Below are 22,967 nucleotides of genomic sequence, written 5' to 3' on the forward strand. Positions count from 1 at the left end.
AAAAAAATTCCACAATCCTTGCACACCCTGCTATACCTTGTCTACGTGCACTTGTTAATGTACAGGCAAAGCATCCAGACCTTCATTGACACACATCCTTGTCTTCCGATTAAAGAGGCACTTAGACCTCCGATTAATACTCGAGGATCACAGCCCACACACACGCTGCTCCGGAGTAACAGGCACCATTTTGTTTAAACCACTACAGTTTATCTACATTACATCCTGTGATCGGAAAAGTGAAAATAACATTTGCAGCTCACATCGCGGCTTTTTTGATTGAATTCATCTGTAAATATAGCCAGATTCTGGATGGGTTGGATATGGATTAACACTGTGGTCAGAATCTTGTTGTCATTGATGAATCCAGGCCTGCTCAGCACATCAGCCAAATCACTGGGATCAGTGACATTCAACACCTGTAGAAACACAATAGGGAATTTCTCAACTTCATGTAAATAACCAGAAGCAGACTGTGTAAAACAGCTGAATGCACGGACACCACCAAATTAAACTTGTAAAATATCAATGACAACCATGGCCACTGTTAATCCTGTTATCCTATAATGTGTTACAGACTAGTTTGACTTGGCTTCACACTCACAAGCTTGGTCCTGAGTAGTTCACAATGCTGACTCAACCCCCAGGGGAGGTGCTAGTTGGACATAAGGGGCTTCTTCTCAGGGCAACAGGGAAAATAACAGAACTGGTCAATGTGCAGCACTACTGTGCTCGTTGTAGAAACGTGTCACAGTGCTTGCACAAAGGTAACTTCCCTGGTCTCTCAGTCACCAACAAGCACATTGTGCAGGAGTCTGAAGGATGGGAAAATAGTTTTTTTCCCCCATGAAGCTGTTTGGGAAAATACCCTGGACCTATTTTCTGCTCAAGCGGGCGAGTTTCTAACGCACTTCGCAATCCAGCTGCCCAAAACTTGCCGGGAGTTCAAATCAGACCCAGTGTTCTCGGGCTTCATCCAGGGTAAGACACACTCTAAAACTGCCTGATTCATTGCAGTTGCAACTGGAATGTCAGGTAAGTAATACTGACCTGCAAACATAAGACACCCACCCCATTTCACAAGAGCAATCGGTTTGTTTTTACCTCAACAACACGATTGGAAGGAAGCAGGAAAAATGCATCCGTCAGAGTTAGCAACTCGGAGAACTTTTGGAAATAGCTGTTCAGGTAGAGAACAAAACTGTTGTTTTCATAACAACGAAGTGGGAATGCTGGGAGAAAAACAGAAAATATTCCGTCAATTTGCAAACATAGGTGTCAACGTCTCATTAATTATAAACATCTGAAAACCAAACTATGCAGCATGGTAACATAGGTAGAGTAATTGAATAACTGATCATTAAAGTATCAGAACCAAAACCTCATTTCATGTTCTCCTTCGTTCACAGCTGCCTTTCTAGCCTACCTGTGGTGTTGAGGTAACCAAGGATCCACACTTTCAGCACAGTCTCTCTTGTTCCACTTGGCATCTCCCTGAATCCATGATCGAGTCCTTTTACGCTAAATGGATAAAAATTGATAGTATTATTTATTAGATGTCAGATCTATAGTAATCTTTCCTCTGGCGGAGAACAATATTAGAATCCTTCAGGTCTGGGGTCAGTAACTGAAAGCTGATCCCAGTATCAATCCCATTGTGATGAACCTCTCACAGGGATCAGTTCCAAAATGGGCTGAAAAAACTCCGTTTTTTAGCTCTTTTTTTCTCATCTCTTCTTCAGAAGGTCTGTCTCTTTACTGGAGTATAATTCCACAGCCAAGAGGCAACCTCTGACACATTAGGCTGCTAAAGAAGCCTATAGACATGGCTGAAATATTTCAGTGTCTGTGACCAGCTCTAAAACAATCTAATTCTTGGGGCTCATACAGCATACACATGTCAAGCAGAAGTTTTCATACAATGGAGGCACTTCTTCCACTATCTTACTGGATTCTGAATTACCAGCAGGAAAAGCATGAGGCCGAGACCGAGCAATACTGACACACTGGTCTGTGAAGGAATTTGGGGACAAGTGGAACCTACTTTTAATAATCATTTGAAGACCTTTTACAACAAACTTTTAACATTTTTAAATAATCATTTGCTGCATAAAAGCAAAAAGCTGAAAACGGCAGTTACGGTCAAGAGGGCCTACCTTAGAGCATTCCTTACTAACCCTACACAATGGAACACAGATAAGCAAAAAGCTGAAAACAGCAGCTGGCTCAAGGGCACCTACCTTTAACCAGTACTTGAAATAACTCTTTACAATGAACATAGGCTGAAGAAAAACAGCAGTCAGCTAAAATGTAACGAGTTTTGATTAATATTAATAAGTAAGAATTGAAACCAAGTTATTCAACAAGAGCCTTGTCAACAAGAATGCTCACAGCCAAGATGAAATAATCGGGAAAAATGGTATAAATTCGGAGAGCTCAACTCAAGTTTTTTAGATTCCATTAGAAGGGCTGAAGCATCTCTCGACTATCAGAGTAAGGTGACTCTATAGTCTTCTACAACTCAGGGATTTAAGGTAAAAGCTACCTTGACAATTGATGGATATCCTGTCTGAATACATTTAACAATTATAATTTTTAACCTTTTTAAGGAACTGTTGATGTTGCGATTGACCAGTCTCACCAGCTGCCGACTGCAAATTGTTTCATCAATAAACCTCTGTACAGTTTTTATATATTGTCTCGCAGTCTTCTGTAATCACTAACTCATGAACCCCATCTCCATGCACTCTTTTGGTGAAGAGGTACATCACTGAGGAGAAATCCCCGACCCTCACAATATCCGGGATATTACAATCTGGCAGGAACTTGCTAAAAACGCTATCTGGAGGACAGTAATATTCTCAGGTGGTCCCTTTCCCTTGGGGCGAGAAAGACCAGACCTTCAGACCCAGTCAGTGTCTTTAGGATTTGGCTACCTCGACCTTGGGTTGAGAGTGAATGCCTGAGAAGTACGCCTGATCTGGGACAGTCCCAAAGGGGATAGGATTGTAAAATCACCGCAGGGCAGTCAGCCTCACTTGTGACTGCATTGAATTTGGATCTTGAAACTCCCCCAGTCCGTGTAAGGCAGTTAGTATCAAGTGTGCTCCCTGACTATTAACAATATAAAATGTTTAAATAGAGGCTGCTCTTCCAATTGAATATGCAGCAATGGATTATTGTAAAAGAGAGTAATTCACTCACACTGTCAGGTAACCATCACAGGTTATGTTTCTTGTCAGAAGGTGGCTCAGCACTGACTGGGAAATGCCAGCAATGAACGGCCTGAATCGTTCCTGGAACCATTTTCTAAGGAAACCTGCACTGGTTAACTTTTCATTGGTCTTCACAATCTCCCACAGGACATTCATGAATGTGATCTTCGTCATCAGGGGAATTGATGATGTGTTCAGGGTCTGAAACAAACCATGACATGTGTTTAAACTCAGTAAGTGAAGAGTTTCCTTTACAGATTTCAAAACTGATAGTTCCCATGACAGAAGAACTTAAAAAGCAAATTGGAACATTTCTAATCCAAAATATCAGGCAATGAAATCAGACAAGTGTAGGGAACAAAACACTCTTTTCTCACCTGGATCAGCCAGATTACACAGCCTCCACACCATAACAATGAATGGAATTGCATTTATATAACACCTTTCAACTTGCAAGGGTATCTCAAAGAGCTTCACAGCCAAAAAATTACTGTTTGAAATGTAGTCACTCTTGCGATGCAGGAAAAGTCAAAGCCACACACACATACACGAGACCCGCACCAGGTAACAGGGCATGGAGAGACACACCCGCACCCCACCCTTGGCATGAACAGAGGGGTTGATGCGGGCAGAGATCAATGGGCCTACCTTGAAGGTTAGAATGTTAGTGCAACAACATGCACAATGTCATGCCTATCACAATGCTGAGAAGGACGTAGAGATTCATCTGAAAAATGAATAGCTCCATCTCTGACATTCCATAAATGAGGCACCAATCGTTGGCTGCAACACAGAACATCATTTCGGGAATGGCAGCCAAAATGCTGTTTGCTGTAATATCTGACACAGGGTTCAGTTATAACCAGCCTAATAAATCTGAAAGGAAATTTCATAGGCTTCTAAGGAGGCTGCAGTCAATGTTGAGAGAAGGGGCCCGATTTTACCAGGGGTGCGGGTTCTCGGCGGGTGGGCCAGCGGGCGCGTGAATAACGCGCCCGGTGAAATTAGTGGGTTTCCCGCGCGATTGTCGCAGGCAACCCACTAATTGGATTCACTTACCTGCTCCTCCGGGTTCCCCGCTGCTGATCTGCGCGTCGGGCAGGCTGCGCATGCGCAGTAAGATCTGGAGGCGCTCTATTTAAAAGGGCAGTCCTCCAATGACAGATGGTGGAACAAATAGCAAAGATGACTGCATGGAGCAGCCCAGGGGGAAGGCTGCTCCCAGTTTAATGATGCCTCACCCCAGGTATCAATACATGGGGTGAGGAGGAGGGGGAGGACAGAGATCGTCCACCCGGCGGGCGGGAGGAAGCGGCCCGCCTCCGCCACCAGGAAGGCCTGGCTCGAGGTGGCAGAGGGGGTCAACTGCGCCACCCACAAATCACCCACCTGCATACAGTGCAGGAGGCGCTCCAATGACCTCATTAGGTCAGCCACAGTGAGAACACGTACTCTTTCCCCTACACTCCGTCTGCCACATCACCGCCCCCACCCCACATCTCCTTCGGCACTGCCAACACAACTCTGTCACATCACCCCTCATACCCACTCAAACCCCATCCTCATCTTACCTGCACCTACTCACCTCACCAGTACTCACCCCGCCACTACCACGCAACCCAATCCTCATACAATCTCATGGCTCTATCCCATACTCACCCTCTCATGCATCTCTCTCACGGCCAACCTCATTCAACCTGCCACCACCTGTGCTGCAGCCACAAGCCATGCATCACATATGTGCATTAGGCAGAGTAAGGCAAACGTGTCGTGAGCATGAAGGGGATGCACAAGGGTGCTTGAGGGTTTGTCATGGGTGTTACCTATATTGAATTTCAGAACAACTCACATCACACATTATATTGGCACCACTACTGCCATGTCTTCGCGAATCCTGTCCGGTTTGTGCAATAATGCCCGCTCCTGGGTATCACTATGAGGACCCACCACTGATGCCACCCATTGTGTCACTGCAGAGTGGGTGTAGGTGTATTTGCAGGGCTCTTCTGCGCAGACGACTGAGAGACATTGGCGATGTCCCCGGTTGCACCCTGGAAGGCTGCGGAGGAGAAGTTCGTGAGGGCAGTGGTGACTTTGACAGCGACAGGTAGGAGGATGATGCATGGGCCAGCCGGGAGCAGCTCGGCATGAAAGAGGCTGCAGATGTCCACGGCTGCATGGCGAGTGACTCTGAGCCTCCGTGTGCACTGCTGCTCAGAGAGGCCCAGGAGGCTGAGCCTCGGTCTGTGGACCCTGTGGCGAGGGTAGTGCCCTCTGCGACGCATCTCTCTCTGCGGTTGCCCTCCCTCCTGCTGTGCAGGTGGATGTGTCACAGCACTCTGTTGTGGAGCTCCACGTATCAGAGGTGGACGGCGTGGATGGCGAGGCTGGTGATGCTGTTCGCCCTCCGAGGAGGTCATCACTGCAGCTACGATGTACATCTGAGGGGGTCCGCATGGTAGGTACATGTCTCCGGACCCCGAGGTAAGTGTGCAGGCTGGTGACTGTGACCGTCAGGAGCAGGGTGGTGGAGGCCAAACTTTGTCCCAAGTGACAGAGTGGCCTCCTGCAATGGGTGAGGGTCTCCCCCCCACCCCACCTGTCAAATGGACCTTTGCAGCTGCCACAGGCTGACAGCTGCAACACATCCGTTTGGAGTGAGAGTGTTTCCCCCAGTATGGTAAACAGTCTCAGGTAAAGGTAAAATCCCACTGTTCCTTAAAAAACAGCTCAATCAGGTCATTTAATGACCTGAAATAGCAAGATAAATACTCTCAAGTGGCATCCTGCTGGCTTTAATTCCCTGCGGGATTCCCACCAGCGGGGGCTGCGCGCGCACGCCGGCGCGTCAGCGTGGAACCCGGAAGTGGGCGGGATCGAGGCGGGATCTGGTTGGGCTCCTCCATTTCGCAATTTTCGAGGCCCCCCCCGCCGAGAGCGCACCCGAGAGCGGGTGCTAAAATCGGGCCCAAAGTATCTATGATTTTGTGCAGCCACTGTGGTCTCTCTTCAGAGTACTGCCAGCCCTGAACACATGCTGGCCATTAGCCGATGTGATGACAGCCAGCCAAGGCTGCACATCTTTGGGTATCTCAATCAAATCAGGAAGACTTTATATTTCTCCTTTCACAGCAATGTGAAAGAAATCGTTGATACTGCTCGTAAATAACGGTTTGCATTGTTTTGCTTCTCTATAAATTATTTCTGGTTAATAATTAGTTACCTTGTTGTTGAACTTGTCCAGGGCCTCATTCAGTGTGGTTCTGTCAAGCTTCTGAACAAAAATGGTCAGTGCTGTTTCATCTGACCTATTCAGAGCCTTAGGGCCAATGAAGCAGTGAAATATACCCGTCAAGGCATCGCTACTTAAACCTGCCAGCAGCAGATCAGTCTGCAAAGGAATACATTTACAAAATCATATGTTGGGTTAAGGCATCCCAGTACACTGATGCAAAATATCAACAAGTGAGGAACACTCCACCATCAATCAATGCATTGATTAATATATCTGCTGAATGTGCTCATTGTAAACATTAAAATGCAGTCTTAGAATGGAGCAGCTCCACAGCGACTTTATTTTATTTATATGTAAACTGCCACAGGCGTTCTTGTGTGAAACTCTGGACTGTGACACAACTTACCTCAGCACATGCGTAGTCTGTAATGTTGAAGTTGCAGAGTTGGGTCATGTTAACGTCACTCAGGAAATTATTCAAAGCTGAACTGTGGGGAGAGAAATAAATCTACTCTTAGGAAAGGCATTACACTGAGGAACAAACAACAGAACAATTTCAATCGAATACTCAACATGTCACATGACTTGAAACTAATCAAAGTTATGTTTTAAGTTTTCAAACAGTTTCTAAGTCATGCACACGAGATGCTTTGGATATCCTCAGTGTCAGGTGAAGTCACACACCAATAGGTTGACAGGGTCACTGAACCAGGGCCTCGTTTGTTGGCTGAAGCAACACAGAAAAGGTTTTCTCCTCAAGTTCTTACCTGTTCACAGCTGCACACAATGTTGTCGCTGTTTGAAAAGTAGAAAAAAATATATTGTTACAATGTAGGAATTATAATACTAAAATTATCTGGTGATATCAATAAACCAGTGTGGAAAAAGCACTCACCATTAACTGTGGTATTACCAGTCTAAGAAAGAGAAAGCACAATAATAGGTTTAGTAGTGAGCAATCTTAAATTTATTATAACTGTAACTATGTATATATGTAAATATTATTGTAGGTTTTGAAAAAATATTAAACTAATGGCTTTTCCATAATCCACACAAGTTTAAAGAAACAACTGTGTAAATTTAAAAATACAGAAATTCAACCACAATATTGGCTTTAAAAATAACATGGGGCTCGAAACTGGATTGAAAATTGATCCCCTTGAAAATACAAAGTGTTGAGTCTGTCTTACCGTGTCATCAGTTTGGGGTTCTGAAAATTAAAAAAAATGGATATTGTTGAAAGATAGTCCTGATAATATGTTATTATTCTCACACATCATTATATTAAACTACACTCACAGTTACTGATCTCAGAAGGAAGAGGAAACATTTCTGAAGTGTAGTTTTCCCTTTGGTCGGCTCACCCAATCCCATAATACAACGTGTCCACACCTGGGGCTCAATTTTAAACTTAAATTGTGGATGCGTTGGGGGCTGCGCAAAATGCAAAAATGCAGAGTGGGTTTGGAATCCGGCTCCAACCTGCCGACGTCCGAGTTCCCCACAGACGCACTTGTGTCCCAGCGGGATTAGAGTTAAAGAACCAAATGTACTTCATTGAAGTACTTAAGATACTTTACTTTTGACATATTAGGTAGTTAGAATGATTTTTAAACTTACCTGGGCGGCTTTCTCACAGCTTCCAATTCACGCCTCGTGAAACCAGGCATGAAAGGCCGAATCAGGCAAAAATAAACAACATAAATTCAATAAAAAACCATTGCAACAAGTTAAAACACAAAATCAACCTACCTTTGCACCCTGCTCCGATGTCCCCCTCACCGATATCCCTCACAGCCCCCGATGTGCCTCTCCGATACCCCCCTCTTGCCCGCGATCATCCACTCTCTCCCCACCGATCTTCCCCTCTCTCCCCAGCCCCCCCGATCTTCTCCTCTCCCCACCCCGATCGTCCCCTTTCCCCACTCCAATCTTCGGTTCCATCACCGGATGATGTCTCACTCTCTCTCTTTCTCTCCCCCGTCCCCAGGAGTTGCAGCTCCTGTCGGCAGCCAGCCTGTCAATCAGACTGGCTGCCGGGCACGAAACCCAGAATGAACTTAAATCATCATCAATTACATCGCGATCGCGTCGGAAAAGTTAAGATTTTTTTATATTCGGGTTTGTTACGCAGGGAGTACCTTCACTCCCCCAGCATCATTTCAACCCAGCATCATTTCAAAATTGAGCCCCTGATGTTTGACACGTACTGTCCTGTAAAGTGGCCGGGCCTGACAATGAATGATATCCGCTTAAAGCACCTGCCACTGCATTTCCTGTGCTAATCCTATGGAATCCGGCTATTACATTATAATCAAAGTGCTTTGTCTGAAATTAGTACAAAATGACAATAAAACCAAAAGTGCAGAACTGTTATCAACTAGAAATTATGTTGAAAATGTCACGGAGGTTTTCGTGTACGCAACAAAATACAACTGATATTGGAGGATGGTACTTTCAGGTTTTAGAGAGGTAATTACCTGATGAATTATCTGGAATTCCTCCAGTCAACCCAAGTCTCCTCACTTCAGACTGTGTGTGTGAAGCCACCCAAATGATCACTACAGTTTCATTCACTCCACTTTGAAGAGCTTGAAGGTTAAATCCAAGCAAGTCGATCAGATTCTGGGCATTCAGTTTCTGAAACAGAAAAACCATTTGATGAATGAGCACAACATATCAGCTTTCACATCTTATCAGAAGCTTGCCCTTTATTGACTTGACAACATGAAATCAAGATTGGGATGGGACTGGGTGTGTTGGATTTGAACTATTGATCAATTTGCAGTATATCGGATCATTTTCAAGTGCTCAGTGATGCTGGTCAACCCAGTAAGTGGTCCACACTTTTTATGTTCAGGAGTGTACGTGTAGTGCCCAATATCTAATTACATGATTGCATTACTTGAGGGCATAACAACAGCATCCCCTTCTGCTTTCATCGAGATAAGCCATCTCTCACATGTGCCCTCACATGTGCTCATCCCATCTTTCAATAGGGAAACGAAAAACCACACTGCCCTGTTTTGCGTGAGCAGTTCAGCCAGAAAACAAGTCACTTGACCTTTGTTCTCACAATTTACAATATCATTTCAACCACATGCCCAGTGTCCTCTGTATTCTTTGTCTAAAATGTCTATTATTTAGAATTCTACAGTGTGTAGTATTTACTGTGGGTTTTGCAGCTTTGCCATTAATTATTTTTTCAATCATGTAAGACCAGACACAATTACTCTCTCCACATTTCTATCACTGATGGTCAATTCTTCAATAACAAGCTACCAATCAGCAGCACTGTTTCAGGGTTACAGTGTACAGTCCATGTGCTCAGGGTGAGATGTGAGATAAAGAAACTGGAACCACTACCATACTAATGCAACCAGAACATCATAATCAGACTGTACATACCTTAACTTCTTCAGGATCCAAACCCTTGAACGTTGCAAAGTCCATGTTAACCTTATTATTTGCAAGAGTCCTCAGATCATCAGCTGGGGCACCACCTGAATAAAACAGAGACATTTTTTACCTGCCCACTCCAGCTTAGCAAGTTCCACACATTGCGGGCCAAATTTGAGAGTAGGGTGAGGGAGTAAATGGACACTTGTGCCGGGGGGAGAGGAGGCCCAGGAAATAGGAGCGAAACCTTGGACCATTTCTTTGGATACTGCCCCGTTTACTACTTGGAACATTTTTCAATGGTGACGCATCTGCTGGCCCTCCCCATGTCCAAGTAGCAGTTTGCGAGTGTTCTGGGGCTGCTTCAGAACTTCCACCCAGCACTCCAATCTAAGGGCCAGTGGATCCCATGCTTGGTGAGAGCAGGCTTGGGTTACATACTGGACCTTCCACAGTTCCCAAAGACATTGCACAACTGAGGTAATTGATGCAAGACGGCATCTGGCTTCTCCATTGGAGTGGCAGAGGGCTGCTCAGATTTTCCATCCAGCAATTGGGCAGGGACCTCTGTCGCCCCCTCGACAGGTGTGGATAGCCTGCCCCACATATTAAAATGACCTGATCGCCAGGATTTGGGACTGGTTCAATGTCCTTCTAAGACAGGAGTCCTGCTCCAATGCACTCCTAATGGTGGAGTGAGGCTCCTGGAATTCCAGCTCTATCAACTTCAGAGAGAAACAAAAATTCCAGTGAAATCATTCTTCTGCCATTGTTGCTTTTCTAACAGCGTTCATCATTATGTAATACATTGGAGTTTTAACTGGTTATTTCTGCGATATTTATCAAATTGTAACATAATTGGATCAACATTTGATTAGAAATATAATCAACTCATCAACAATTAACACACATCAAAACGAACGGTGTTAAATGTCACAGCTGGTTAAACTGCAGCAATATTTCTGCACACACTTGACGCTCCTTAAACCTTACCAATCTGAGCCTCTGACCTTAGGTAAGTAGTGGGTGTCCCTGCAGTGAGAGAGTGTGAACTCCAGATCAGACAGACAGAAACTCGACCTGTGGGCACCTCAGAAGTTTAGTTTGAAGCCTGGAACATGATGATGGGTTTCCTTGTAAGGCAAGGCACCTGGCTGAGCAAAGAAAAGCCTCATTTTACTTACCAACGTATATCTTTATCAGATGAAAGTAGGGGATTGGGTTACTTTGCTGAGAGTCCAGTGCAGAGAGTGCCTGCCTGTAAAGTAAGTTTTTCTTCGATTGTGTGCACGCAGAAAGATCCAGAGCTCCTGCATCCCTGTGGGGGAAAGTTTACAGTGTCAATTTTGGTTAGCACTTCTGCAACTGCACCAGGTAAAGGACGTGGATCTGTACTTTCCAGCCCAAATAGCTCGACCCATTCTTTGGCAGTATGTGGTAAAGTGTCAGATGTGCCACACTCACAATCATATCTACCAGCCGAATTCATACTTTGACTGAAAATATCAATTCAGTGACTCATGTTAGAAAGGGCATGTGTATTCACCTGGAGACTTCAGTGGAGGGCAGGATTGGCCTCTGAGGTGATGCTTTCCATAGTCAAATAGTCTGTTCACTCACTGTCAAGGCTCACATTCAAAGAACAGCTGCTTGGACTGGGTACAGACCTGTGGCAAATGCATGCTCGAAAAGTTCAATGTCCAAACAGCAGAAGTGATTGAGCCAGTGAGAGGATTCTGTGAGCTGTGAAGTTGTTCTACCAGGTGTCTCCTCATCACTGTTTCCTTCATGATTACATTGCACCGAGTCACTTGATGGACTAACTTTGGTTCTGTTGGAAATGGCCACATTTCACTCATCAGGAAACTAGCAATGAAAAGATGCGACACTTACGTCAAGTTTGAAATTGTCATCAGCTGCTCTTCATCCAGAATACATAAGTTGGCTCCACCAATCGCTTTCAAAGAAACTGCATTTAGAATACCATCAAACTGGAGGAATCTTGTAATGATGGATTTAACCTGTAGAAAGAGATTTAAAAGCACAGTTTATAACTCACTGTTACATAGAAGGACCTATAATTTAAGGTGCTCCACCTTGATGCTCATTTACTCCAAATTTATTCCTAAACAATATTTTAATAAAATTCCTATAATTGTACTATGTTCTATTTGGAAAATATCTATCAATAAATGTCCATGAATAAAACCTTTTAATTCCACCCCACATACCATTTTAATTAAATTTGCACTGCATCATTGCCCATTCCCAGGAATTACACACTGTACCCAACAGCTTGCAGCTGTTTCAAAAGAGCCTTTCATTAACACTGACCGAAGAAGACCCATGATTCAAGGAAAGACTGAGGGTCTTAAACTTTTCAGAGAGCAAATTCCAGATTTCATTCAGGATCGATTCCCCTCATGTCTGCAGATACCAATATTTTTACATTAATATTCTCCTGGTTTCAGTACCGTTGTGTTTTCCAGCTGTTGCATCATTAATGTGGAAAGTGTCTCAACTTGAGTGATATTCCAGCTGCTGACTTCTGTTGCATTAAACACAGTGGATATGTTCCCCAGCAGTTGAATCTGGTTTTCTGGTAGCCCTTTGGGGTAAATCTGTTTCAGCAAATCCAAAATAATAGAATTCATTCATTTTATTCGTAGTGATTTCCAGCATTTAAATCCAGCTTCAAATTCCTTTCTTGATCTAAAATCTTTAGCTACAGATTGATTTCCAGATCTGCTCATTGTACCTTGAACTTACTGTCTCCAGTGTAGGGACAGTTTACTCTGAAAAGGATACCTCAGCCACATCTTCATGATCTCGGTTGCGCTCTCGTCTTTGAGTGAGAAGAACATGTGTTCAAGCCCCACCGCAGAGGCTTGAGCACATAATCCAGGCTGATCCTTCAGTGCAGTAGTGTTAGAGTTCTGCATTGTCAGAGGTGCCGACTTTGGGATGAGATGTTAAACAGAGGCGTTGTCTGCCCTCCCAGCTGGATGTAAAACATCCCATGACATTATTTGAAAAGCAGGGGAGGTCTCCTGGGGTCCTGGCCAGTATGTATTCCTCTACCAACGTCACTAAAACAAACTATCTGGTCACTTATCTCATTGCAATTTGTGATTCCTTCCTTTGTGCAAAGTGGTTGTCACGTTTACCTACGTTACAGCGTCACTGCACTTAAAAGTACTTAATTTGCAGCAAAGCGCTGTGGGATGATCTAAGGCAGTGAAAAGCACTATCTAAATGCAAATTTCTTCTTTCTGTCTTCTCATCAAGCTTACATACCTGTAATAGTCTCTTTTTCAGAACGTCCAGCTGAGTAGGATCAAAGACAAGACTTCCCAGTTGGAGGACATTATTTTTCAGCACAAGATCACCCAAACAGAGGTCTAACTGGGCCGCATCATAGATTGCAGGTGTCAGGTCATTAATGTCTTCTGCTACTATCTGTCCCACTGTACACGCTGGAAACACAAACTTCTATTAGTTCTAATATTTCAGTTTGCTGGTAATCTTGCTCCCAAAATATCAAAAATGCCCATTTTTACAAGGCCATTCATGGATTTTTGAACTGCTGGAGAAAGATGACACTGGTGACATTACAGATCTGTAGTTGACAAAGGACATTTTAGCATCTCTTTGCCATTTGCTGTATACAGTGAAAACAACTACAGGTTACTTCACTCTGTCAACTGAGAAACAGTGGGTACTCAACACAAAGCTACATGGGATCTCTGTAGACACTGCATACTGCATGTGCCCATTAGTAGATTACTGTTTACCGCACACAAACATGCTGTTCAATTTTCAACTGTTCTTGTCACGGAATAGATGATAAGTTTGACTCTTTGTTTACTCAGAAGGATAGATTCTGATCCTAAACATGAAAGGAATTGTGTCCCATTGATCAAATGTATTGAACAACCTGATGGGTTGAAAGTTGATTATAGTCTTCTCATTCCATTAATGCTCATGAACTGAGGCTGTATCACATTCATAAAAGGCCAGCCCTGTCCTCTCATTGATGAGATATGCTCTACATACATAGAATATTGGAAACTTCCAAACTAACAGCACTGTGCGATGACCTTCACCACATGGACTGCAGCGGATCAAGAAGACGGCTCACCACCACCTTCTCAAGGAGAACTAGGGATGAGCAATAATTGCTGCCTTGACAGTGACACACACACCCCGAGAATTAATATAAAAAAGGTATTGATTACATACTTGCTGTATTATTTGAGTTTCCTCGTAAATTGAGCTGATTTATGAATACCAGCACATCACTTGGTGGTCTCAATCTTTTTGTTTTCTTGATAAATCTTGGGAGAGCTTCATTAAGGACAAGCTGTATGGGATAAAATGTGAAAAGCTGAAGAATTTCACCAAAAAATATCTAATTGCACACTTCCTGATATGCTAGCAGCAACATTTGCAAGAAAACATTCTTCACTAATGAAAATATTTGCCAGACAACATCAGTGTTATACTGGAAAGTATGGTGGCTGCATGACTAAGGGAAGTTTGCCATGTAATGTACAAATCCCACTCTTCAAAATCCCAAATTTAATTTGAGCCTCCAGTGATAAGCATGTTGGAAAAAGAACACAAGCACAGATAAAAGCAGCTCTGCTTTAGAGTTCTGAATGGACCTCACCAGATTCTAATGAAAACTACAATGATTTAGAAAGCAATACATTTGCATATCCAATTCTGGGTCTCCAAATATCAAGGTTCAGTCAACAAAAGAACCACATCCTCATTATAGGTCAGTGATAAACTGTACAGTATCATCATCCACATTAATGAAGTCGCCATGTATGTCAATGTGATGTCAAACCGGAACTCATTTTTACGTGGGTGCCAATCTCTCGATCAAATAAAAAGTGAAGATTTACGTTGATCACATGGGATTTGAATCATTTAGTGTTTCTCAATAAAAAGCTTTAACTGAAGAGTCTATTATAGTCTAGCCAAGTAATTTAGCGGGATTATTATCTCACAAATTTAGCTATCTGAATTGATTTTGAACCCTGTAAAGCATACCCTGTTTACTTGACTCCATGTGTAGTTCAAAGTCAAAGGAAGGTTTCCGAGATCATGCACTGTAGATGACGACCACGATGAAGGAGCACTACAGACAAAAAACAAACTCTGAGTTAAAGAATACATTGCTATAAGTGACAGTTTAGTGCTCCAACCCATATGTACCCGTGTTCCAACGGAAAATAATCTGCAACGAAAATCCTCTAAATATTAATCCTCAAGCTTTTCTGAATTACACTTAGTAATTTTAAATTCCCCAAGTCCAACACCCAAAACTCACCTTACTTTCAAAATAATTCCCATGGAAATATACAGGGATTTTCCCAATTGGGATGTGAAGGATTGAAACAGTCTGAGGATATGGGGTATGCCATTTAGAATAGAGATGAGGAGAAATTTCTTCACTCAGAGGGTGGTGAACCTGTGGAATTCTCTACCACAGAAGGCAGTGGAGGCCAAGTCATTCGATATATTCAAGCAGGAGATAGATATATTTCTTAATGCTAAAGGGATCAAGGGATATGGGGAAAAAGCGGGAACAAGGTATTGAGTTAGACAATCAGCCATGATCATTTTGAATGAAGGGCCGAATGGCCGACTCTTGCTCCTATTTTCTATGTTTCTATGAATGAAAGATTCCAAAATTGTAAGATTCTCAAAATTCACAGATCCCCCAAAACTCGGAGAAAAACCCTAAAGAAATTCACCTTTTCCCTGAGTATGGAAAACTTTGGCCATTGACTGAAATCCTAAGATGGAAGGATAGGTGAGAGGTCACCAGACGAACTCAACAACACACACAGTGGAATGTGGGAGAATTACTGCTTCAGACATGTCTCTGTTTTAATGCAAAACCTACAGCAGGTGGTCAACACTCACTGCCGTTGAAAGAGGCAACTGCTCCAGACATGGTGGGGCCATGTCTTTGTTTTAAAGCAAAACCAATCAACACCTAGGATGTTGGATACAAAAGGAAGCCTTGTGTGACAAGCTCAAAAAATCGGAATTAACAATGACCCATCGGGAGAATCAATTGCAACATGCTGAGGGACCATCAAAAAGCCATCAAAGATTCTTAAGGACTTTGTAAGAACTGTTTAAACAGACATGAAGTGTTTTTTTTAAAGTGACGAAGACCATTGTAAGAGAGGGATATAGAAGTGGAAACTCGAAACCTCTCTCGCTCTCTGGTTCTTGCTGGCGCTGGTGTGATGCTAGTCTTGTTCTGCCTGTCTCTGGAAGAAAGAGCAGCTTCCGGCGAACAAGGCGAGGGGGCAACAGGAAAGCAGTTCGACAGGGAAGGTCAGCAGCTCTAGAAGCAGGCCGACACACAAGAAGAAACCAGAGCAACAGCCCCAGTGACCATCAGACACCTCGTGGCAACAAGGGCCTTACGAAACAACCAACCGAATATTGCCACCAACCAACCGGGTAATATTGGGTCACCGCGACCAAAGAAAACCAACTCGGGAGAAAACCGAAGATCCGCAAAGTTTCCACTCTACAATCTATTTCTGACTTACCTCTGGGTGAATTACTGTCAAGGATTCATTTGGTGAGCATTATCTCTGGCCCTTTAGAGTCCAACTTAGCTAGTCAGGTGGGATTGCAGGGGTGAGGTATCTTTCTACTGTAATTTCCCTCGTGTGTACTGAAGTGTTCCCCATTTTATTAGAGTGTTAAGATTGTTGTGTTGTGTTTTCTCTCTTGAATAAAGATCAAAACCAGTTGTCTGCTGCACTTTGTCACAACCCCCAAATAAGTCCAAGGTCTAGAACCCAGGGAGTGGGAGCGATTCGAACCACTCAGAAGTCAGAGGCGAAGCTGACACACACCACCACCCCCTACAAAATGAAGAAGAACCCTTTTCACACGTGTTTAACTATCCTTCCTCTGGCCAATGGCTGATAGAGCAGGCAGTAGAGTGCTTAAGAACATCGGAATTGCTAGGAGAAAAAACACCAAGGTTCATCTCGTTCGCCTTCTGCCATCCTGAGAGTCGCATGATATAATGATAATGGAGTTGTTGACTGATCATGGCAATCAGTCTCTATCAATTAGTCAACAACAGACCCAGACATCAGGTGAGGAATGCCACAGTGGTGGAAAGCTATGGAAACCATAGTTCCAGTCACCTGTTTTTCATAAGCATGCTTGCTCCTCCCCTTGCTGGAAGATGGCAGGTTTCAGGCCCAAGTCTGTTGTTATTTCAAATCACCTGCTTCGACCGGGCTGATTGGTGTACACGGGGATTGTTGTACAGACAGTATCCACATTCCCCATAGAAAGTTCACAGTATTACAAGAAGCAATGAAGCATGAAATTAAGCAGCCCTGTGTAATCTGTATGGGAATATGTGAACATTTCACACTTACCCGTATTTGGTGGCTCCACTGATAAGTAGTGCTTCAATTGCCCTTTTCTGATCCTCTCTGTATGAGGTGCACTTCTTCAATGTGTCCAAAATGGAAATATCAGATTCAGCGATAATGGATCCCTCGAGGTCACAGACCAATCCACCCAGTACTGTAACACTCTCCTTCGTCAGATTCCAGCCATTAATTCCCTAAATTTTATGCAAAATGAGCAACATTAATTCAGCAGTAGAATATGGTTTTTTGCACACAATTGAAACTCAGTTGATCTTTACCACTTGAAGACGACAACGCTTGCATGAAATAACAATGCCATTATTCATCGACATTATCAAGAACATTTGAGAAATCTTCATCTGGTCATGGCCTTCATTGTAGGCTCACAGGCAGACAGGGCCTCAGATTAACTTTGTACGTGAAAGACAGCACCTCCCACAATGCAGCACTAAGTGTCAGTATGGATTATGTGTTCATGTCCTAAATCAGGACTTCAACCCACAACTTTCTGACACACGGGTAAGTGTGTTACCACTGAACCAAGCTGACAAAATTAACTGTTTTGTGCTTGGCAGGTTTAAGATGAAACAAGATGCAACATATATATTCTGCTAAGCAAAGATGATGAAGTATGCTTCAGAAATGTTTTATTACAGGCTGGGAATCTCAAAGAAAGAGATTATTTCCAGTAGCCTATCAGAGTATTAGAAAACTTAGAACTTAGATGATGTTCAATATCATGATATTAATGCTCACTTTGTAAGCACAGCCTAATGCATTTGTGGCCAATAAAGAGATTTAATTTCACTGATATAATGACGTAACAACCTTTACTCATTCATACATTCTCAAATTCTTATATTCTAAACAATGCACCAATGATCAAAATTCATAGTGATGACTGACCATTTTTGAAAGGACGTAGCTATGGTAAATAGAGTGAAGAAAGATCACCCAACAAACGGAGCTGATACCCGAGAACTGAATTATCAGCAATTTATTCTGACCATGCATATCACTTAGGTTTGTATTGGAGTACTGGCTCTTGAAGCTCCCTCCTCACTTGTCATTCTCATATGAAGGTGGAATGATGAGACATTCCTGGTAAGCCTTCATTTGTGTCAATGTCTGATTGGCTAGAGGAGTGAAGCTCCTTTTCACCATCATCAGTGCTGCCCAGGATGCTGGTTTCATCAATCCCTAGCTTGTAACTGCTGAGCACATTATTCTTACCAAACAAGTTCTGGCATCATTCAATATATTTTGTCTTCTTGCTGATCCTTTTCGGAAGATATGAATGTTTGATTGTCCAACTAATTTGAAGAATGTTTGGCAGTTGGAAGATGTTCTGAAGTCTGCAGAGCTACAAAGTGAAGCAAGAGATACGTTCAGATTACATTAAGTATTTTGAACAGATTTATTGGTGAATTCCACAGTCCCACTTTTCTCTCCTATTTTCCCTGAAGGCACACACTAAAACACATACAAAAACAACTTGACAAGTGGAATTAAGTTTTGGATCCCCGAATCTTCCACTCCTTAGCCCTGGGCACTGAAGACAATTGTCACACCCCTACCACTGCCTTCACGTCATATCATTTTTGAGCATTAATTTATTTTTTATATTCACATTGAAAGAGCTAAATATTAAAATTGGAAAAGCCTGCTGGTTGAGTCAAACTTTAATTCAAACCAACCAATCTCTTTTGTTTTCTTCCCGACCCTTTCTGCAAATTATTTTTTCAATAGGTATCCCATAGGCATATATAAACCTCTTTGTTGCCAAACATCATTCACAAACAGTAGTAAAATAGATGGTGTAAAAGACCTGATCCTGGCGGCTGGGAGTTAATAGAACTCGTTAATCTTCCCTCTAAGTGTCCACCCTTCCACTGGGGGTGTACATCTTCTCCGATACTTTCTTTTCTATCTCTTTTCAATCTTACTTCATTTCTCTCTTTCATTCATGGTTTCGCTGGAAGTGAACAATTTTCTAAACTACCAGGACATGTGAGGAAATCACATGCTTTTGGGAAATGGTCTAAATCATCCGAGTCTATTCAGCTCAACTCTTCAAATTTTCCAATAGGTCACATTCATTAGAAAGTCACAAGTTAAAGCACAGAAGGGTGGTTATACACTTTGGAGAACATCATTATCAAAGCTCTATTCAGCAAAGCAATTCTGAGGAAAATTTTGATGAAATATGACATACTTGAAAAACAGCAGAACATCCACAGGGAAGGTGTCTATAGCTGATGGAATTCCATTAGAAGTTAGTCTTGCAGACATACAGCTCAACTGAAAAGAGAGGCAACAAATTCATATTGAGGACAGAAACACAAGAAGCCAACTAGACCTACAAAACAGGATAATTTTTGACAGTCCTTAAAAAGTTACAAGGGTCACATTATATCCGATGTGTTTTGGTCCCAAGCATTACAAATGAGCTACTTTCAGTCCAGCTTTGAACATGTGGATGCTTTAGTAATACTGGATATGAATTGTGATATTAATCAATTCTAAAATGCTCAGTTAGAAACAAAATGTGTTTTCTTGGCAGTGTTCCTTATTACACCATGTTGTCTTTTGTTGCATGTACTTGGTTATGTGGTGGCTTTCTTTGAGGCTGGTGAGCAGCAGAAAGTAGGAGAATTTGCCACATTGCAACAACCAACATTTCACCTCCACGTGTTGAGTATTAACTCATGCAATCCTCTTGTGACTCAACTCAGCTACATTTCAGACTTTCACTCACAGTTGAGTTCTTTGAAAATTGGCCAGAGTTTACTTGAATATCAAGTTGGGAAGCTATCACATTTTTTTTTAAACTCAAGTCAATCTTGCAGTTAGATAGTTGAATTGGGATCTTACAATGTCAAATGTCTATGCTGTAAGGTGCTGCACCTCACTCAAATGTTCGAAGTCAACTGTGCCAGTTTGTCACGTACTACCCTTGTATTGACATTGTAGGGTGGATTTAACAAAATTTGCTGCCAGCATTGACCTTTGCGGCTCAGAGCTCATATCATGAATTTAAACACAGAGGTGAACAAGTCCCCTCGGATCTCACATTCATGACATTTAATTTGCAAAATATACTCTTTTACTTTTACATTCAACCCAATCCACCTGCAGTAATGGACAATGAATCGGATTACAATCAAACCTTCCTCCAGTGGATTTTTGTGAATGATCTCACCTGACTTTCATCAAGCATGGCCCCTTTACCCTTCATTGCTTGAACAAGCTGAATAAATGTAGTAAAATTCAGGGTCTTCACTGCACCACAACTGAAGCCTTGTAGGACAGAGGGTGAGAATCTGAAACAAATAACGGCATCATTAATTCATTTCTAAACACCTCACTTTCAAACCTGTTTTCACAATCTCTACACCATTTATATTTGTATCACAATCACCCATTGAATGATTGTATCCAGACTTTACTAAATTTTCACAACAACCACGAAGTGACTACACCTAGACTTTATTACATTTTACCCCTCTTATCACTGGGATATACTGGGCCTAATTTAACAACCATGAGGGTCTGAGCCATGGGATCAGGGCTTTCACACTTGCATTATCCTACTTTAGGGAAGTTTTCAATCAGAAACTCTGACATGGGCCAAATCGTCCAACTCGACGTCATCATTTCAGTTGTCACGAGATGCAAGTTCTGCTGCAGCCTAATGTGGGCTAAATGTGGCTCAATGTGTGCCTGAAATCTTGATTTTATAGTTTAGAGCTGATATGAACAGGAACTTTTGGATTCTAATGATTATAGGGGACACATTAATCAATTGGATCTCCCAATGCTGGGACCCAGAAATAGTCATTGTCACTGAATTGGACAAAATATTCAGCTGGTAAACATTGCTTTGTGAAGAATGGTGAGAGCATTCCATTCACAACAGGTTTAATTACTGATTTAAACAAACTATAACTCAGTTCCTTGCAAAAACATATTTTTGCTCTACAGATTGTATATCAAGGCAGAAACTAAACTAAATTACAAAGATGGTGATATAGACATTCAGAAGATAATAGGCAGAGAATCAGATAGGTTGTAAAAGAATATTGCTTACTTCTTAAAATTGTTATTGTTTCTGACCACATTTTCAAAGAACACAGCAGACTGTGGGACAAAAGCATTTAAATCATTAATATACGCAATGGAGTTACAGACTGCTTTTAAACCAACACAATCTCACTGGTTTCTGGGACAGCACGCTTGATCAAGTCTGTTTTTAAAATTTGGTGTAAATCTTTGAATTAATGTACATTTGCCAATTGCAGCAGAATCATTGGGGTCAATTTTAACAGGGGTGGAGGGGCGCCTTCAGGATAGGCAGGGTCCGGGCAGGAGGGAAACCCCGATGGGGATCTCAGCGTGAGGCTCGGGCCACTTTAACTCCTGGGCCTCATTTAAATAATCCAGGACAGTCTCCCTCCCGAAACCGGCAGACTTGAAGTCAGCGCAGGCAGGCGGGAACAAGAGTCGAGTTGAGTTGGGAGCCTTAGGACACTGGGGACCCAAGGGAACGGTCCTTGGCGTAAAGTTAGCGTGGGCAAGGGCTTTGGCAGCCGATGCCATCACCAAGAGAGAGATGCAAGGCCGGGGCTAAGGAAGCCCAAGGACTCCGTGGGGGTTGGGGGGGGGGCGTCTGGGAGGAGCACTCCTTTCCCTCCTGGCCAACAAGGATTTCACAGAAAAGTAATTTTTAAAAAAACTTACCTGGCCTCTTCTGGCCAGTCAGGTCCACCCGCCATGTTTCGGATGTCGGGCTTGGCCTCGTGCGGGCCTCCCGAATCCAGAAGTTAAATAGCCGTCACGCCACCAACGACGTCAATAGACCGGGACCTTTAAATTTAAATTAGGCCCTTGCTTGCCTGCAGTGTGATCCTCGGCCGACTTCAAAATCGCTGAAGATAATCATTCGCCGGGCGGGAAAATTTCGGCCTCAGGCCGGTAAGTGGACTCGGCCTGATCTTAACCCCTCCCACGCACCATTCTCGCTGGGCGAGGGGGGTTAAAATCGACCCCACAGTCTTTCCAGGCATTAGCTTTGAGTTACAAACAATAGAATCATTTACCTGACTGGGAACCCACTGTTTGTTGTTGACGTCATTGAGGTTTAGGTTTGAATTTAACAGCACAGGTGGGACCTCTTTGGCTAGAACAGATGGAATGTTCTTTACTGTTGTTACAGGGTCATTTACATTCCGCAACACCTGAGTTAGAATGAAACAGAATATGACTGAAATCAGAACATACAACACTCTGCAAGCAGTACATGGAGATGATAACAGTCGTCAGACAAGACTATTATAGAAATATCAGCAGCAGTAGGAAACAAATTAGATTTTAGATTAATTTCTGATACCATTGATATATACATCCCATGCCACTCACCTGCAGAACACAGATCACTCGTATAGGTTGTGGTGCTGCTCCAATATTCTCAACAAATGTCGGGTTGGAGATGATACGGATGAACAGTGCAGGATCAATGCCTTGGAACACACCGCTTGGAATACCAGACACCAAGCTTCCCAGGCCCAGCAGATTCTTTGTGCTACTGACCTAGTTTAAAAGCAGAAGATGAATCAAAAGCTGTGAGTAGGTGTCACTGGCTACAGGAGTGGTGCCAGAAGACTGGAGGACTGCTAACGTTGTACC

General features: G+C 42.9%; 1 protein-coding gene across 1 annotated transcript in view; it reads right to left on the reverse strand.

Moving 5' to 3' along the window:
* Positions 1-22,967, reverse strand: part of LOC137340892 (uncharacterized) — a 54,978-nt gene that overhangs the window by 11,428 nt on the left and 20,583 nt on the right. Inside the window, exons 21-44 of the mRNA XM_068003694.1 lie at positions 22,701-22,871; positions 22,382-22,519; positions 21,373-21,422; positions 20,485-20,605; positions 19,498-19,583; positions 18,516-18,645; positions 17,286-17,476; positions 14,911-14,998; positions 14,092-14,212; positions 13,147-13,325; positions 12,324-12,470; positions 11,743-11,870; positions 11,034-11,167; positions 9,859-9,953; positions 8,931-9,090; positions 7,641-7,660; positions 7,346-7,367; positions 7,218-7,245; positions 6,857-6,938; positions 6,439-6,606; positions 3,205-3,416; positions 1,427-1,521; positions 1,105-1,232; positions 264-419 (exon numbers count right to left, since the gene is read on the reverse strand). Of these exons, the coding sequence (XP_067859795.1) occupies positions 264-419; positions 1,105-1,232; positions 1,427-1,521; positions 3,205-3,416; positions 6,439-6,606; positions 6,857-6,938; positions 7,218-7,245; positions 7,346-7,367; positions 7,641-7,660; positions 8,931-9,090; positions 9,859-9,953; positions 11,034-11,167; positions 11,743-11,870; positions 12,324-12,470; positions 13,147-13,325; positions 14,092-14,212; positions 14,911-14,998; positions 17,286-17,476; positions 18,516-18,645; positions 19,498-19,583; positions 20,485-20,605; positions 21,373-21,422; positions 22,382-22,519; positions 22,701-22,871 (2,850 nt within the window). The remainder of the gene's footprint in view (positions 1-263; positions 420-1,104; positions 1,233-1,426; positions 1,522-3,204; positions 3,417-6,438; positions 6,607-6,856; positions 6,939-7,217; positions 7,246-7,345; positions 7,368-7,640; positions 7,661-8,930; positions 9,091-9,858; positions 9,954-11,033; positions 11,168-11,742; positions 11,871-12,323; positions 12,471-13,146; positions 13,326-14,091; positions 14,213-14,910; positions 14,999-17,285; positions 17,477-18,515; positions 18,646-19,497; positions 19,584-20,484; positions 20,606-21,372; positions 21,423-22,381; positions 22,520-22,700; positions 22,872-22,967) is intronic.

This window comes from Heptranchias perlo, chromosome 22, assembly GCF_035084215.1.
Source record: "Heptranchias perlo isolate sHepPer1 chromosome 22, sHepPer1.hap1, whole genome shotgun sequence".
In the NCBI taxonomy this organism is placed as follows: domain Eukaryota; kingdom Metazoa; phylum Chordata; class Chondrichthyes; order Hexanchiformes; family Hexanchidae; genus Heptranchias; species Heptranchias perlo.